The sequence below is a fragment of the Trichechus manatus genome, unplaced genomic scaffold (assembly GCF_000243295.1).
Source record: "Trichechus manatus latirostris isolate Lorelei unplaced genomic scaffold, TriManLat1.0 scaffold00202, whole genome shotgun sequence".
In the NCBI taxonomy this organism is placed as follows: Eukaryota; Metazoa; Chordata; class Mammalia; order Sirenia; family Trichechidae; genus Trichechus; species Trichechus manatus.
In genome coordinates, this window is record NW_004444138.1 from 2,991,773 (window position 1) to 3,009,372 (window position 17,600).

A 17,600-nucleotide genomic window follows, 5' to 3' on the forward strand; every position below is an offset into this window, starting at 1 on the left:
TAAACCTTCACCTAAAGTACAATAAAAAAAAGAATTATATATATATATATATAAAAAGAAACATCTATTAAGTAATTGCTTATTTGGTGAGTTTTGTAAGATGCTGGAAAGATCCATACCTACTCAAAATGTACACATGTATTCTGTTTATACATACTCTCCAAAAGAAAGCAAATGTTTGTGTTAAATTATTGTGACTGAAAGAATCTTCAAGTCTTCTCTTAAAGAGAAGATGCAAATTCTTGAGGAAATATGGCATCTGAAGCTATTATCATCCCCCAGTCTGTCCCCGAAGATCAGTGATTCATTATGGAATAGACTTTCAGTGACACAGTCATAGAATTAAGTGAGAGGAGATGTGATTACACCCACCAAGTATTAGACACTTAGCAAATGTGAGCGTTCTTCCTTTTCTTTCCACAGTTGCTTGTAAGGCGAATCATGTCTGCTTTGCATTATCTAGCATTTTTCATTCTGAGACAGAGTGGTGAGCCTACATACCACAGAGACTCTGGAATTCCAGACACCACAAGTAATAGATTAAGGAGAGGGTTAGGGTCTAGGTCCAAAAGGGGCTCAGAAGCATGTTGAAATGATATTGGCAACGGTGATCACTTTGGTCATAAAACAACCAAGGAAGAGAAAACAATATCAAGACACAAGCGGCTGCTAGAGATGGGAACTCACTGCTGTGTGTCCAGAGCAGAAATTGTTTTAATTTTCTAGCTCAGCTTTATGTAGAAAGGGTTACACATGGAGAGAGGCAACTGAGCTTGATGGTGAGGCGTGCAGACCGGAGGTCTGAACACCTGGGTTTGATCTCCAGCTCTGCTACCTCCAGTTGGATGATGTTGTGAACGTTATCAAATGTCTCTTGGCCTCAATCTCCTTATCTATAGGATTGTTACAGGAATTAAATGAATTAAGAGGAGAAAAGTGCTTAGGAGAGTGGCTGGCAGATGTTACCATGTTGTATGAGTTTTGGTTAATTTAGTAAATGCAAGTACATCCAGGTTTAGCATACCCTTAACAAATAAAGTTCCCAACTTGCAAATGAAATAAAGCGTTTACATAGCCAATGGGTTTCTAGGATATTACTGAACTAGCAAATCATTTTATTTAATTCAAATGGTATTCTAAGGCAAATGTATTGCCTAAAATGAAAATATGTTTAAAATAATATAATACTGGGTGTATTTCATCGCGAGAAAATTGTTTCTAGGAAAAATGCTAGAGATTATATAAAGCAAAGCTTTCTATTAAAGTTGATCAATCAACATCAAGAGCAGATTGCAAAATTTAAGACATCATTCCAGAATTGCTCTTCCCAGGGCAGGAAGGTAAATCCACAGTCATCTACATTTTATGCTCTATCACGCTCAAGTTCTTCTGCTGAGAGCAAGAAACCCCTTGTCAAATGGGCAGGGTAACTGGTAACTAATCTCTTCTCCTTCCCCTGGAAGAATGTCAGTTATACTGGATTCATGATGCTTCTCCTCAGTTTGGCTCTAATCCAAAGGTATGTACTTAAAAATGGATCAAAGAGGTTCCCATGGAAAATACTACTGACATATTGTAAGCGAGGTAATTACAATTGGAAATGGCCCCTAAATTAGTAGAATTACTCTACTAAATCATCAAGCCCAGAATAAATGCCTGTCTTTCTGATTTCATACCTTTCCCTCCCTGCTTACTGAATGTTGAGCACATCGGTCATGCTATTCCTCGAACACACCAAACTCACTCCTGGTTCAGGGTCATGGTACTTGTTGGTCATTCGGCCTAGAACTTTCTTTCTCCAGTTAGCCATGTGATCCATTCCCTCACTTCATTCAGGTCTCTGCTCAAAAACTATCCCTTCAGAAAGGCTTACCCTGACCATCCTACCTAAAATATCATTCCTACCCCATCACTCTTCCTTGTACTAAGCTTACCTTCTTTCCTGCCTGCCTTCCCATCTTCTTTATTCACTTCTTTCTCTCCTTCCTTCCTTCCTTTCTTCCTTCCCTCCCTCCCTCTCTCCTCCACTAGAATGTGAGCCCTATGGGACAGGGACTTAGTGTTTCTGTTTTCGTCACCATTGTAGCCCCAGAACCCAGAACAATGCCTATTATAACAAATATGCTTAATAAATGTGTTAGAATAACGAATGGATGAATGAATGAGTGAAGTAAAACAATAAAATGAGTAGTATCAAAAGTTGAGTCAGTAAACATAGTAATAAGATGTTGATAGTTTGGCTTCAAGTTGAGTCCTACTTATGGCAACCCCATGCCATGTATTTCAGAGTAGAACTGTGCTCCAGAGGGTTTCCAAGGCTGTGACCTTTCGGAAGCAGATCATCAGGCCAGTCTTCAGAGGTGCCTTTTGGGTAGGTTTAAACCGCCAACATTTTGGCTAGTAGTTGAGTGCTTAACCATTTGCGCCACCCAGAGACTTGCTATCCTTGTATACTTTTTTCTTTTTCTTGCCAAATAAAGGTGAACTATAGGCTGCTATGAATTGGAATTGACTCATTGGCAATGGATTTGGTTTTTTTAGCTAGTGTGTTTGTTTCTCCATGTGGCATGACATCATTAAAAGCCAGAAACAACAAGTCTATCATAAGATATACAGAAGTGTTAGAAAAGTTACCTCCAGTGGAATAATGTACAGGAAACCATTGCTTTGGCAGCTTTCCTGTCAGTGGTTCAAGGCTAATGATAGGAATCAAAGGGCACGCATGATCCATCAGTAAGTCCTATACTTTACCTCAGATGGCTTTGTTAATGGTAACATCACCCAAATGAGTATAACATTAGGGAAATTATTGGTCCACTGTGTAGGCCATGGAGCCCTGGTGGTGCAGTGGTAAAGAGCTCAACTGCTAACCAAAAGGTCAGCAGTTCAAATCCACCAGCCACTCCTTGGAAACCCTATGGGGCAGTCCTGCTCTGTCCTAAAGGGCTGATATGAGTTGGAATTGACTCAACGGCAATGGGTTTGGTGGTTTTGGTGTAGGCCACGGGGCACATATGCAAGAGTCAAGTTTGTTTTCTGTTTATTACATTTTCCTTCTGGTAACAGTCAATTTATTTTAAATTAAGTCTTTGTAGATCTTCTCAGTGACCCAGGCTATCAAAAATGTGCTAAATTTAACAGTGATCTGAGATCATAAGACTCTGCTATAAGGAATCATTAAAATTGTGTCCCAATTTCATTTCTATCATACCCACTTATTCTACATCTCAGCCTAAATTTCTCAGTTATCACCTCTATCACCCACGTGCAAAATGTCACCAACTTCTAGAATTTCTTCAGAATATACTGTACTATCAATTTTTTAACTTGATTCCCAAGGTTGTCCTTCTAAATAATTGCTTCATACTTGTATCACCCCCATGGTGTCTTCTATGTGATGTATACTTAATCATGTTTTCAAAGTCATGTAGAAATCATTTATTTTCTATTTTATTTCTAGGACTCCACAATCCCCTGGATTTCTCCCTGCCTCCCTGGCCGCTCTTTGTCCTTCTCTGTCTCCATTACTAGTTCCTCCTCCTCTTCTGGAACCCTGAATGTTGAAGTGCCTTGTGGCTAGGGCCCTGGTTTCTTCCTCAGTCCCTTTGTCACAACTGTTCCTCCCTGTGTCTTTCCTATTTCTGGTAAAAGTACTTCCGTTCACCCTGTTAAAGGCAAAGCATGGAGAAGGCATAACCATTTCCTCTTTCTCTTTTTGGTGACATTCGCTTTAGAAAAATATTTTTTCTTTATCTCCAAAACATATTACAAATTCAACTGCTTCTTATTACCTTGACCATTGTCACCTCAATCCAAGGTACTTTTATCGGCCTGAACTTCTGAAATAGCCTCCTAACTACCATCCCTGATTTCTGGGCAACTCCTTCCCCCCAGACTGTTCTTCACATGGCTGATAGGGTGATGATTAAAAAGATAAATCAGGCCTTGCCACTGCCTGGTGCAAGTCACCATCATTTACTTTGTTTTATATTTAGAATAAAATCCACCCTTCTTTAAAATAGAAATTATATATTCAAATTACCCAGGGCACTAGGACTCAAACTTGGCTGCATATTTGAACCTCTAGGCTAGAGAACTGTACAAATTACTGATGCTGGGCAGACATCGCATCTCCAAAGATTTTTTTATTTAATTAGTATGAGCTGTAGTCTGGACATTAAGGATTTTTAAAAGCTCCCCAGGCTTTAGAAATTCTAATGTGTGACGTATATAATAATTTTTAAAATGTCTCTTTTTTTGTAGCCCACAGGACTTTAATTAAGACTTTTGAGACTTTGGCCTCAGTGGAGGGCAGTGGTGATTCAGTGGTAGGATTCTCGGCTTCCGTAAGGGACCGGGCAGGGTTTCATTCTGTTGTCCACCAGGTTGCCATGAGTTGGGGGCCAACCTGATGGCAGTTAACAACACAACATAGTGTCTGGGTAAATTTGAGACAAAAATATTTCCTTGGCCAGATGATACATATCATTAGGAAGAACGTGATTTACTATGGTTGAGTAAAAAGTAATACACAAGTGAACAGATTAATAATTTAGAGAAATATTTAGTGGGAACAAGAGTTTCCCTGAATTGATTTCAATGAAAAGGACTCCAATGTAGATAAACTGTTTTTAATGTAGACAAATTTCAAAAGAGATTGACAAATGGCTGATATTTGTTGCTACTCAAAAAAAAAAAAAAGAAAGAAATCGAAGAAACAAGTGACAATCACAATCACCACCAACAGCGTAGCTAACATCTAACTTATCCCTGTTATTTATTATTTTATCTGACTAACATAAGGACTATCACTGATGATTCAGAAATTATCACCTAATTGTCAGCTGGATTTTAGACATTTTGCTATCTTTCGCAGCTAATTGGCAATCCTGATCTCAAGTGGGGTCAATATTGTAATAAACTTCTGATTAACTGTAAAGCTGAATGTAACCTTTTCCAGTGGATCACTAAGTTGGGGATGGGGAGAAAATCAATGCCAGAAATACTGAAGTAATCATGACATTTCATTTCTACCTGGAATCTTTGTATTTTATATTTGGGCCATACTGTCAGACAAAGAAATGTAATCATCCAAAGGCAACTGACGAAAGGAATGAATGAGAACGTTAACTACTGAACTCCAGATAAAAAGGAACAGTTACTAAGCTGTTTACTACATAGTTATGAAAGCTATGCTGTTGTTTAGCTATTGACTAATAATTTTGCCATGAATATAATTTACAGAATAAAAGAATGAGAGGGTATTTTTAGTTATCCTTCTATGCTTCTAATAGCCTTCGTAAGCACTAAGACAATTCTAAAAGAATGTATCACTTTTTTTCTATTTAAGTGATAGTTTAATTTTTAAGTGATAGTTTAATTAATAAACATGTCAAGTTTATTTTTAAGTGATAGTTTAATTAATAAACATGTCAAGTTTATTGCTGCAAAAACTAAGTAAATAAAAGAACGTATCATAGTTCTCATAGGTTGTGATAATAAAATTACAGCATTCTTTCTACTTTGTTGTATTTTGCAGTTTAATATGGCTTTTGCTCTATCTTATTTTCCTCCCCCATATCACTAAGAAAGCATGGAAGGATACCTTTGAGGTCCCCAAGGTTCTCACAGTCCTTAATAAGTACTTCACAAACTGACACGTGCCAAATAAAACTAATTTTTACTAACTACATAAACAAATACCTTTGCTTCAGTTGAGGGAGGTGCTCAATCACTTTCTAGTTGTGATTTACTCACCAGGAAATAAAAATCTGTAGGATGAGAAGGCAGAAAGCGATAGCAGCTGGCTGAATGGACATGGGAAACCCAGGGTGGAAAGGGGGAGTGTGTTGTCACATTATAGGGATGGCAACTAGGGTCATGTAACAATGTGTGTATAAATTTTTGTATGAGAAACTAACTTGAGCTGTAAACTTTCACCTAAAGCACGATTAAAAAAAAAAAAATTGTAGGAACATGAGACTAAGTCTTGTTGTTACAGCTGCCTTCGAGTCACCCCCGACTCATGGTAACCCCATGCGCAGCAGAACAAAACGCTGCCCAGTCCTGTGCCATCTCCATAACCATCCGCAGCTCACATCATTGCGATCCATAGGGTTTTCATTGGCTAGTTTTTGGAAGTAGATCACCAGGCCTTTCTTCCTAGTCTGTCTTAGTCTGGAAGCTCCTGTGAAACCTGTTCAGCATCATAGCAACATGCAAGCCTCCACTGACAGACAGGTGGTGGCTGTACATGAGGTGCACTGGCCACAAATTGAATTGAACCCCCGCGTCTCCCACGTGGAAGGTGAGAACTGTACCACTGAACCATCACTGCCTCATTTCTAACTCTTTGAGAGGCTTAATATTTTCAAATTATCATCTCATAAATTTTCTCGTGTTTTTATATTAGAATTGGTAATTTAATGTCAGTGTCACAGAAGCTTAGTTAACATATTTGAAGAACAACTGCATAACACTATTCATTAGATTGTTATCATCTACATTATCCTGAATGGCGAGGCTCCTTTTGAATGCATCTGACCATTTGCCTTGATCAAAAAAAGTCTGCTTGCCTTCCCTACAAGGGCAAGTGATACAGAGATCATTCCATGTACATGTTTCTCTAACATTTATGTTTCCTGACCTGGATCCTTCCAAGAAGATTACATAGGAGATAGGCTGATGGACCGCTTTGCCCTTCACAAGTGATGGAAAGTAAGGGTCCCATCTGCTTATAAGAAAACACTTGGGAAACAGATACCAGGCTGGCCGACATTTTTATTTATCTTGAAAAAATGGAAACCATTTTTCAGGTATCCCAATTCTTATACACAAGAGTTCAAAGTAGAAAGGGGAAAGTGTTATTTGGACCTTTAGTATCTAACTGAAGATACATTTCTTACTCATTTACTAGGGAAAATTTTTTTCATGAATACAAAATTGGTTTCTTTGTATGACTTCTAAGTATGATTCTCTTTCTTTTGTAGGCTAGTGGACTAACAGCCCACCACCCGTCTGTCCATTTGTTCTACTGTGGTGGCTTGCGTGCTGCCATGTTCTATGATGTTGGAAGCTATGCCACCAACTATACCACTCACAGCGGACAGGTTTCACAGGAGCTTCCAGACTTAGACAGACTAGGCAGAAAGGCTTGGTGATCTACTTCCAAAAATTAGCCAATGAAAACCTTATGGATCACAACAGAACATTATCTGATATAGTGCTGGAAGATGAGCCCCCTAGGTTGGAAGGAAGCAAAGGACTCAAGCGTGAGGATGAATTGGGCAGTGTTTTGTCCTATAGTACATGGGGTCACCGTGATTCAGAGATGAGCTTGATGGCAACTAACAATGACAAATGAACAGCGCGTTCATTTTCCGCCAGCAAGGAAGGAGAAGTGTCACAGGGACAAGGTTTAAGGACCGAGGAGGAACGTGGGCATCTACTGCTCAAGAGTTTGCTCACATCTCTCAACTCTCCTGCAGATGTCTGAAGTCATTTCCCTCCCAAAAAGTACCTGGGAGCCCGAAGTTTGAGGAGTTTTAAAATGCAAATAATCGAAAATATTTATATTTAAATTTCTTGCAGTATTTTTGCAGTGCAGATGAATGGTGTACCGGCAGACAAATGCAGACTGACTCTTGGAGAATCAAAAATCACAGAATGTCCACGCTGGACAGACTTTAGAGAACACGAGCGGCTGATTTCTCAGACGAGGGTGTGATGCTTAATGGGAATTTGGTGACTTGAGTGAAGATTTGAAATAAGGCTGATGCTTACAATTTAGATTTATTGAAATCACTTGCCAATGTTTTCAATAAGTTCGACTACTCTATTTTTAACTTTTTTCCATAAATATTATCATACTCTGCTTTGATTTAAAAAAAGTTACAACAGCCTCTCAAATATTATTAATTAGATATAAGAGAGGAGCAAAGTAAACCACACTTCTAAAAACAAAACATGACAAAACATATAAAAAGGAGAAAACCACTATTTTATGGTTGTTTGGAAAAACTGTGCTATATGGCCTCTGTACATATTATTTTAAAAACACTTTTTCCTAAATGTTAAGTAAACCCAAAAAAAAAAAAAAAACCATTGTTTTTGAGTTGATTCCAAGTCATGGCGGCGACCCCATGTGTTACAGAGTAGAACTGTTCAATAGGGCATTCTTGGGTGTAATCTTTACGGAAGCAGATCACCAGACCCATCTTCTGCAGTACCACCAGGTGGGTTTGAACCACCAACCTTTAGGTTAATAGTTGAGTGCAAACCACTTGCGCCACCCATGGACCTAAATGAAAAGTAGAAGTATTATAAAAAGTGCTATATAAAACAAAAGCAGTATAGCAAGAGCTCATGGACTTTGAGCCTCAAAAATTAGTGGGTTAGCATTTGGAGGCCCTATTTCATGAATTAAATCTATAGCTCTCCCATCTCTATACTTTTCTTAGCATAACTATTTGAAACTTCCTATTTTAGGTAAATAAAACTTTGGCTTGGAGTTCAGAGACGTTCTATAGTCATGTTTCTCTTTTTTTGTAATGTGAGACAAGAGTGAATTCCATGGATTCCAGTTATTTTCATGTATTTCAAACACACACCATCTGGGATGTTGTTCAATTGCGCTCAATGACGTCCATGGGCCGCGGCCCTCTGCTTACCCCTCACAATAAGCTGACTCTGATGCTCCACTGCTGCTGCCTCATTCCGAGCGATGCAGGTGTAATTGCCGTTGTGCATCAGGGAGAGGTTGGAAATCCTCAAGGAGCTTGTGAAGTCAATGTTGTCGATGGTTACGCCCAGGCTCGCTGGGATGGGCCGGCCGTCCTTCTGCCAGGTGATGGTGATTGGTAAGTCCCCTGAGACCACGACACATGGGATGAAAACCCTCTGTCCTATGGAGAATCTTGGAAACTCAAAAGGTTGGATAAAAGGTGGAACTGAAAGAAAAGGAAAAAAAAAAAGTAATGGAGGAACAATAATAATGAATTGAGCACATACTCTACATTCACTTTTTCTTTAACCTCTTTGTGTTCCATTGAAAGGGTAATACAATCACTGACAGAACATATCTCATTCAGTTGATCTGGGTTGGATCTGAGAATTTGCATCTCTAACAAGTTCCCAGGTGGTCCTGGGACCAGATTTTGAGACCAGTGACTTAGTATATGTCAAGTTGCTTAAAAATGTGCCACACAGGCTTTTCAAAGGCTAATCTCTTGCTTTGAACATCTTATTTTAAACCATAACAACACTCTATGCTATCGCATTTCTTGGCCTAAACCAAACTCGTTGCCATCGGGTCGATTTCAACTCATAGTGACCCTACAGGACAGAGCAGAACTTCCCCATAGAGTTTCCAAGAAGCACCTGGTGGATTCGAACTGCTGACCTTTTGGTTAGCAGCCATAGCACTTAACCATTATGCCACCAGGGTTTCCTGGTCTAAATGAGATATTGGAAATTCAGGCACACTGATGAGGACTCAGCAAGAAGCCACAGTCAGCAACTAAAGGAGGCCGAGAAACTAAACACTAACTATAAAGAGTAGACACAAGAATTCCATGCACCCAGCACTTTGGGACATTTTGGGCTGTGGCCCACTACCCTAAATAGCCACATGTTTTTGCAATTAATACAAAACCAGAGGACATAAGTAAGACTCTGAATCATAAGTACAGTTAATACATTAAATGTAAAAAGGAAATATCCTATCTATTTTAAAATATTTTAAAAACATTGACACTATAAAACACTCTAAAATAATTAAAATAAGATTTTCATGATAAAGGAAAGATTTGGCTAGAGGGAAAAGTCATTTTCCCAAAATAACATCCAAATCAGACTTCTTTCTCGTTGTGTTTGTCATATTATATCAGAATGCAGGTCACTATCTGTTGTTGTTAGCTGTTCTCGAGTGGGCCCCTGACTCATGGTGATCCTGCGTACAATGGAATAAAACACTGCCTGGTCCTGCACCATTCCCATGATGGGTCGTGGAGCAGACCATTCTGATCCACAGGGTTATCACTGACTGATTTTCAGAAGTAGATCACCAGACCTTTCTTCCCAGTCCCTCTTAGTCTGGAAGCTCCATTGAAATCTGTTCAGCATCACAGCAACGTGCAAATCTCCACTGACAGATGGGTGGTGTCTGCGCATGAAGTGTATTGGCTGGGAATAGAACTCAGGTCTCCCACATGGAAGGCAAGAAAGCTCATCATTAGTATACCATTAAGAAACCACCAGGCCTGTATGTCAACCACCTGGATTCTCTCTCCTCACCCCACCTGCTGACTCTCTTGCTTCACGCCATAACTCACAATGCTGTTGTACAAAATTCTCAAAAAAAAATCTTTTCAAAGGTCCAAAATCTTAAATTTTCTATACAGAAGTTATAAAGTTGGAGGCAAAAATAAGCCAAGTGACTCACAGCCTCTTACACTGATTTCAGTAAAAGCAAACCATCCCTTTGAGACACATCAATTACTTAATCCGATTCCTTATGTCATCCAAATAAAAGGTAAATTCCCCGAATCTTGTCGGCAATGAACGCTTGTAATATTACAGGAGCAGGAATTCTGAATGTGACATGTAACAGGTTTTGACTAACCTTTCTACGAGAAGTATGTAAATATCTGCTAAATGTCACGTATTACTCGGTGTGTGTATTTCCTCTGCACCAGGCTGGGTTTCCTCTCTCTGTGGCTGCTCAGAGCCACTGGATGCTGCCAAATGCCAGCCTGGATTCATCGTTTCTCAGCCCTCAACAAGAAAGTTAAATTAGGCTATGTTTTCATGTCTTTTCCCTCAAGGAGGAATTATATATTCCTTTTCATAAGGAATAGATATATATATTTCTCCCCTACAGAGGGGCACTACCACACGTTGGGAAAAAAACATGGGTTTGGTGTCGGTCAATCGTGGGCAATTCACTGTGTTGTCTTGATCCGATTTCTTTAACTCTTTGATTCTGTTTCTTCATGTGTACAATGGTGATCATGAAATACACTGCAGGAGAGTGTTTGGGAGGGCTTTTACAACAAACCCAGCACAGAGCCCAGGTGGTGCACGGAAGCATCATTCTCTCTTCCCTCCTCCTGCCCCTTTCTTTGACCCAAGGCCCACAACTCACTGGGAAAATCAAATACATTACATGTATGTTGAGACATACGGAGACTACTTTCATTGCAGGTGTTGTTGCTAGCTGCAGCTGAGTCAGCTCTGACTCATAGTGACCTTCTTTATAACAAAAACAAACCATTGCCCAGTCCTGTACCATCTTCATGATAGTTGGTATGTTTGAGTCCGTTGTGGGGGCCATTGTGTCAATCCATCTCACTGAAGGTTTCCCTTACCTTCACTGACCTTCCACTTTATCAAAACATGATGTTCTTCTCCAGGAATCAGTCCCTCCTGATGACACATCCAAAGTAAGCGAGTTGACATCTCCAGCTATATTCTGTGGTCTGTACGGTTTTCACTGGCTAATTTTTGGAGTAGATCACCAGGCCTTTCTTCCCAGTTTGTCTCAACCTGGAAGCTCTGCGGAAACCTATTCCCCATGGGTGACCCTAGTGGCATTTGAAATACTGGTGGCACAGCTTCCAGCATCACGGCAACGCATAAGCCACCACAGTGCCACGACTTGACAGAAGGGTGGTGGCTGTTTTCTTTACCACGCATCATTTCATCAATTCCACCTTTTGTCACCTCATTTTGCATTGTAGTCTAACTCCATGACGGAGTCTCACGCAATCCTCAGGATGACAGCTCTTGGTCTCAGACTGTTCAAACGGCCCTGCCTCAAGCCAAAGTCTTCTAGATACGTATCTTCAAAGATACTACAATGGACATTTTAATCTGCCCAGACCTTATGCATTCTCACACCTCCTTTTCTACATTCTGCCTAACAACCTCTTTCTTCCCATCTTTTAACAACTTTTCTTTCCCTATATCTTACTTACTTCATGAAATCTCCCCAAATGGTACCTGCTCATCCAGCCCATTTCGAGAACACAAATCCCATGGCTGGTCTCTGAGAGGCAAACCCCAATTACACACCCATCCTACATGCCTGCCTCCACACTGGGCAAGTCCAGGACCTGCAGAGGCTTCAAGCTCTGCACTGTCCATTCATATGCCGTCTGTGACTCGAGCAATGAGGCTGGTGAGCTTGTGTGACTTTGAGTCAAGCAACTCACTTCATGGGCTCCCCACCCACAGGACTGGTTATGTGTCCATTTCTGCCGCTTGGCAAAACACTTTAGATTTCCAAAATTGTAGATTACTGACTTCAGCTTGATACAGTTCTCCACTCTATACACACAACACAAGTTAGCTGTTCCTCCACCCACGCCAAGAACCTGTTGTCAAAAACTCTATCATAGAATACATGACAGCACATCTCATGTGAGTATAGTGATCTATACGCGGTCTACTTATTTGAGTGAACCAGCAGGACAGGAGTGGTATTGAGTTTATCCTTTATTATTTCCCACAATTTGTGGCACAGTGCCTTGTGTGTGTTAATTGCACAATAAAACCAAAATCAGTTGCCATGGAGTCGATTTGGACTCACAGGGACCCTAGAGGGTAGAGCAGAACTGCCCCATAGGGTTTCCAAGGAGCAGCTGGTGGATTTGAACTGCTGACCTTTTGGTTAGCAGCCCAGCTCTTAACCACTGCACCACCAGGGCTCCAATTGCACAACAGTTCTTTGAAAGTACCTTTTGGAGGTGACGATGAACACGGCTTTACACTGAACATTAGACAGATCTACAGTCACGACTAGAAAAGGAGGCTATGACTCACAGGTTAGGATGCAGCAATGGGATGACAGGGCAGGGGTGGGGCTCATGCTCACAGACTGTCTGCTCTAGGGGCCCAGAACTCCTAACTGGCAGTTCCACTGGGCAATCCCTCCCCCTGAAAGTTGGGGAGACATGGTCAAGACCTGGTCTTGTTTATTCAGGTATGGCCACTCATGACAACTCTGAATTGCTACATGAGCTTACGCCCTGAGCTGGGAGACCTCCAGGCCATCGGTAGCCAGAGCTGCTTCCGGCTCAAATGAATTTTAGGCTGCTGATCCTGGATCTATGCTTGAGAAGGGCCCAAGCCTCCTGGAGGAGGCAGAGGCATTAGGCCAAGATAAAGGAAGGCCTGATGAGGGAGTAAGAACATCGTTCGAGCCAGCAGGTGCTAAAAGAACCAGAAGCTTAAGCAGGTTCGCGTAAACTTGGGCTCCTTTTTTTTTTTTTTTTAATTGACTAATTTTATTCTATACATCTTAAAAAAGAGGACTATTTGATTTTTTAACAATTTTATTTAATCAGTTATTTATCCAACAGGTATTTATAGAGTGCCCAGAAAGATGTGGCAGTCTGCTTCTATAAAGATTACAGCCTTGGAAACCCTATGGGGCAGTTCCATTCTGTCCTACAGGGTCACCATGAGTCGCAATCAACTCAACGACAACGGGTATTTTTTTTTTTTTAAACTTGGGCTCCTTTGGTGCTTCTTTTTGACCTCTCACTCTGAGCTTCCGTTACTGTTCAATATGAACTGATATTAACTGACACCCACACATTGCCTACAAAAGAAAGGCAAGGGGGAGCTCTGACCCTGACTTTTGGGTGGGAAGGGCAGGGACAGAGGAGCAAGGCAACGTCACTACAGTGTGGTTGGGATGACTTTCAGGGTCAATAACTAAGGTTTCCTTACAGAGTCATATCTTGGGCATGTTTGGGACAGCTGAAGCAATGCAAAAAATAATAAAAATGAAAACATATTGAGAGTGTCTATTTTTCTCTGGGCATAGATTGGAAATACCACGTTTAAATTTTTGTGGCTGAATTCAGTAGGAGGTTTGGATGTATTTTAAAACCAGTTGACATTGGATTCTGACTCATGGCAACCCCATGTGTCTGAGAGTACAACTGTGCTCCATAGGCTTTTAAATGGCTGATTTTTTCAGAAGTAGATTGCCAGGCCATTCTTCCAAGGTGCGGGTGGACTCAAACCTCTAATCTTTCAGATAGCAGCTGAGCACTTAACCATTTGTGCCTACCAAGGACTCTTTGGGCATATTTAGAGAAATGCATTTCAATTGAAGTAGTTAAGACTTGCTCAGACGAGAATCCCTGTTTTGCCTTGTGCTCCTTTAAGACAGAGGTTATGAGTGAAAACAGGAAACCAGAGTCTGCAGAGACTCCTCGGCTCTGGCCACATTCTAAATTATAAAGAAACATTGTCTCCCGTGGCCAGAAAAGAATAGCTGGACCAAATCACCCATATTTACTCCAATTTCCGAAAGTACCAGATTGACTGAAACTGCTATGACTTGGAGGACTATTTATGATTAAAAACAAGAACAAAAATCGTATAGACCAAATCTGACAATTCTCTCTCAGTATAAACACCAGCCGTCTGCAGACCCAGCACGTGTCACCTACTGTTGCTAGAACGTCAGCTGTTACAGATACCACTGTGACAACACGCATCTTTTCTCAGGTTATATTGTATCATACTAAACATGGGTTGGGACTATTTCGTTTTCTGGGGTTATTTCTTAATGCATGTGATTTTTCCTATATGGGATTATTGTCTTCATTTTACTCAATCAAGATTCCAATATGGGCAACGAGGTTTTCTTTTTTTTTTTCTTTCAATTATTAGAACCAAATTACGCACTGTTTTCATGTTAAACATGATTAAAAAATATTTCTAGGTTAATTAAATGGACCAGTAATATTTTTTCAAGGGAGCCTCTGGATGTGCAAATGATTACTAGCTGAAAGGTTGCTGGTTTGAGCCCACTCAGAGGTGCCTCAGAAGTTACGGCACTCACAGCAACAATACATTTCAAGGATAATAAATCTCATCACTTTTTCTGCTTGTTTATGGCTATTTATTTTAGCTGTCTAAAACAGATACAGGTGTTTTATAAGGGATTTGAGTTTGAAATTCTATGGCAAAGGGAGAATGAGGGTAGGTATCTCACTCATTTATAAAATGCATGTAACAGGAGACTTTTGGCAACATGGTGCTCTAGGCAGAAGCACCACACCGTCCCTCCATAGCAAAGATCCAAAAAACTAAGCCAAACACAGAAAACAGCAATCCTGAAATCCTAAACATCAAATTAAGAGATAAAGATCTCAGCCGAGCACCAAATGGAATAAGAAACTGACAGAGAACAGAGAGCAAGGAGACATACATGGAGAGGTCCCCTACCAGCTAATGCAGCACGGATCCGCCATCTTGGGCTCCTATCAGAGACCAGCAAATAGGGGTTATGAGAAAGCAGCTTCACGGAGCTTCCAGCAGGAGACAGAACAACCGGTAAACAGTGATATATGCTTTCCGACCCCCAACCCTTCTTCACCCCCACTCAGCCTCCTCTGCTTCCCGTGGCCACAGTCTCTTGGCCAGGAAGCACCAGGTACTTGGATTCCACCCACCCACACTGGCCTACTCCCTGAGTGCCATTTGTTAGCTGCTGGTGTTGCTTTTTTCCACTTCTTTTGATTTCTTCCTTACCTCTCACCAACTCCCCCTTCTTTCGCTCAAATACCTGGCTCCATGCACCATCTTTGCTTCTTCCTGAAAGGCCATGAAACTCCACTCGAATGTGAAACTGCTTCCCGGTCCGTGCTGCCACGCTGGTGGGATACCAGGGCTTTTTTTGTTTCTTTGTTTTGAATTGTTTGTTTTCTTTTTCTTTTCACAAATTGGTAGCCCATTCTAGCTGGGCAGTACTGTGCGGCTTGGGACCTATACCCTCAGCTCGCGCAGATGTGCAGAGGGATCCCTGAGGTCATTTCTTTTATCGTGGTTTTCTTTTTTTCCTGCTTTTTTGGGGTATTTTCTAGTTGTTGTTGTTTTTTTAAAAAATTTGTTTTGTTTTCTTTTCCCTCTTTTTCCCTTTTTGTCTTTCTTCATTACTCAGTTTCTCATCTCTCTATACCTTCCTCTCTTCCTGTTCCCGGGATACCTGGCGCTGAATACCTCTATGCCTCCTAGCCAGGCTGTACTTCAACACCTGGGAACAACTTCCCCAGACCTCATAGCCGCACCAGTGGGATCCCCGGGAGCTTTGCTGTTCTTTTTTCTTTCTAATTTTTATTTATTCATTCTTTTCTTTTTTTTCTTCTTCTTCCCTCTTTTGTTTTTCTCCATTTCATAGTCTTTCATCTCTCCACTCCAATGGCAAGCTCCCCTAGCACTCTTTTTTGTTTGTTTGCATGTTTTTGGCTACTGCTCGTCTCTCCTCTCTCCCATACCCATCTTAGCTCCACACATCACAATCTCTCCCCTCCATCCTGCCTACCTGCACTGTGTGCTTAACGTCACACCACCAAGCAGCACAGGCATGGCCTACCGGAACCTGCCCTGTACTGATTATCGACTGGCCCTGGTGGCCTGATTACTGACCCGCCCTGGTGGCTGCAGTAAGTGCCACAAACAACCCATCCCAGCAACTCCTCTTCAGCTAGACCTGCCCTGCTGTATCATATCTGAGCGACTGACCCTGCCAATTGGAGGAGGCGAAAAGTATTGTGACCACAGACGAGCAAACAACAAAGAACACACAGCCCAACTGCTCAGACATAGCCAAATTAAAAAAAAAAAAAAGAAAGGATGACACAAACAAATCTACAATCAATAAATGAGAAAAATAACTACGGAATGCCCCGAAGACAGCAGACAATATCAAAACCTTTACAAACACAGGACAGGATGGTTCCAGTAGGTGTCCAAAATGAAACACCAGATGACTTTCCAGTAGAAGAAAAGGCACTAAAACTACCTGATAGGGAATCCAAATCTCTAATACTCAGAATTATCCAAGAGTCGAAGCAAAAAGCAGACAAAAATGAGGAAAAAATAGACAAATTCATGAAAATGCAGACAAATTCATGGAAAATACAGGCAAAAAAAATGCAAGAATTCAGGAAAATAATGCAGGAACAAGATGCCAAAATAAATACACAACTAGAAATTATGCAAAAACAACAATTAAAAATCCAAAAGATAAACAACAAGATTTCAGAAATGGACAGTGTCATAGAAGGCCTGAGGAGCAGATCTGAAATGGTGGAAAACAGGATCAGCAGAATTGAAGACAAACACTTGGATACAACTTTGTTCGAGGAAAACTCAGAAAAAAGAATGAAGGAAAATAAAGAAACCCTGAGAATTATGTGGGATACAATCAAAAGCTAAAATTTTCAAGTGATCGGAGTTCCAGAACAGGGGGAGAAAACAGAAGACACAGAGAGGATCATTGAAGAATTTCTGACAGAAAACTTCCCCAGTATCATAAAAGATGAAAAGCTGACCATCCAAATATGACCATCAAATATGAACCCCATATAGGATAGATCCCAAAAGAAAATCACCAAGGCATATCCTAATTACACTCACTAAAACTAAAGACAAAGAATCCTGAGAGCAGCTCAAGAAAAACAAAAAGTCACATACAGAAGAGAAACAATAAGACTAAGCTCAGATTATTCAGCAGAAACCATGCAGGCAAGAAGGTAATGGGATGACATATATAAAACCTTGAAAGAAAAAAATTGCCA

General features: G+C 40.7%; 1 protein-coding gene across 1 annotated transcript in view; it reads right to left on the reverse strand.

Moving 5' to 3' along the window:
- DSCAM (DS cell adhesion molecule) overlaps nt 1-17,600 on the reverse strand; it is a 987,413-nt gene that overhangs the window by 303,769 nt on the left and 666,044 nt on the right. The window contains exon 10 of the mRNA XM_012558972.1: nt 8,670-8,948. Coding sequence (XP_012414426.1) covers nt 8,670-8,948 — 279 coding nt within the window. The remainder of the gene's footprint in view (nt 1-8,669; nt 8,949-17,600) is intronic.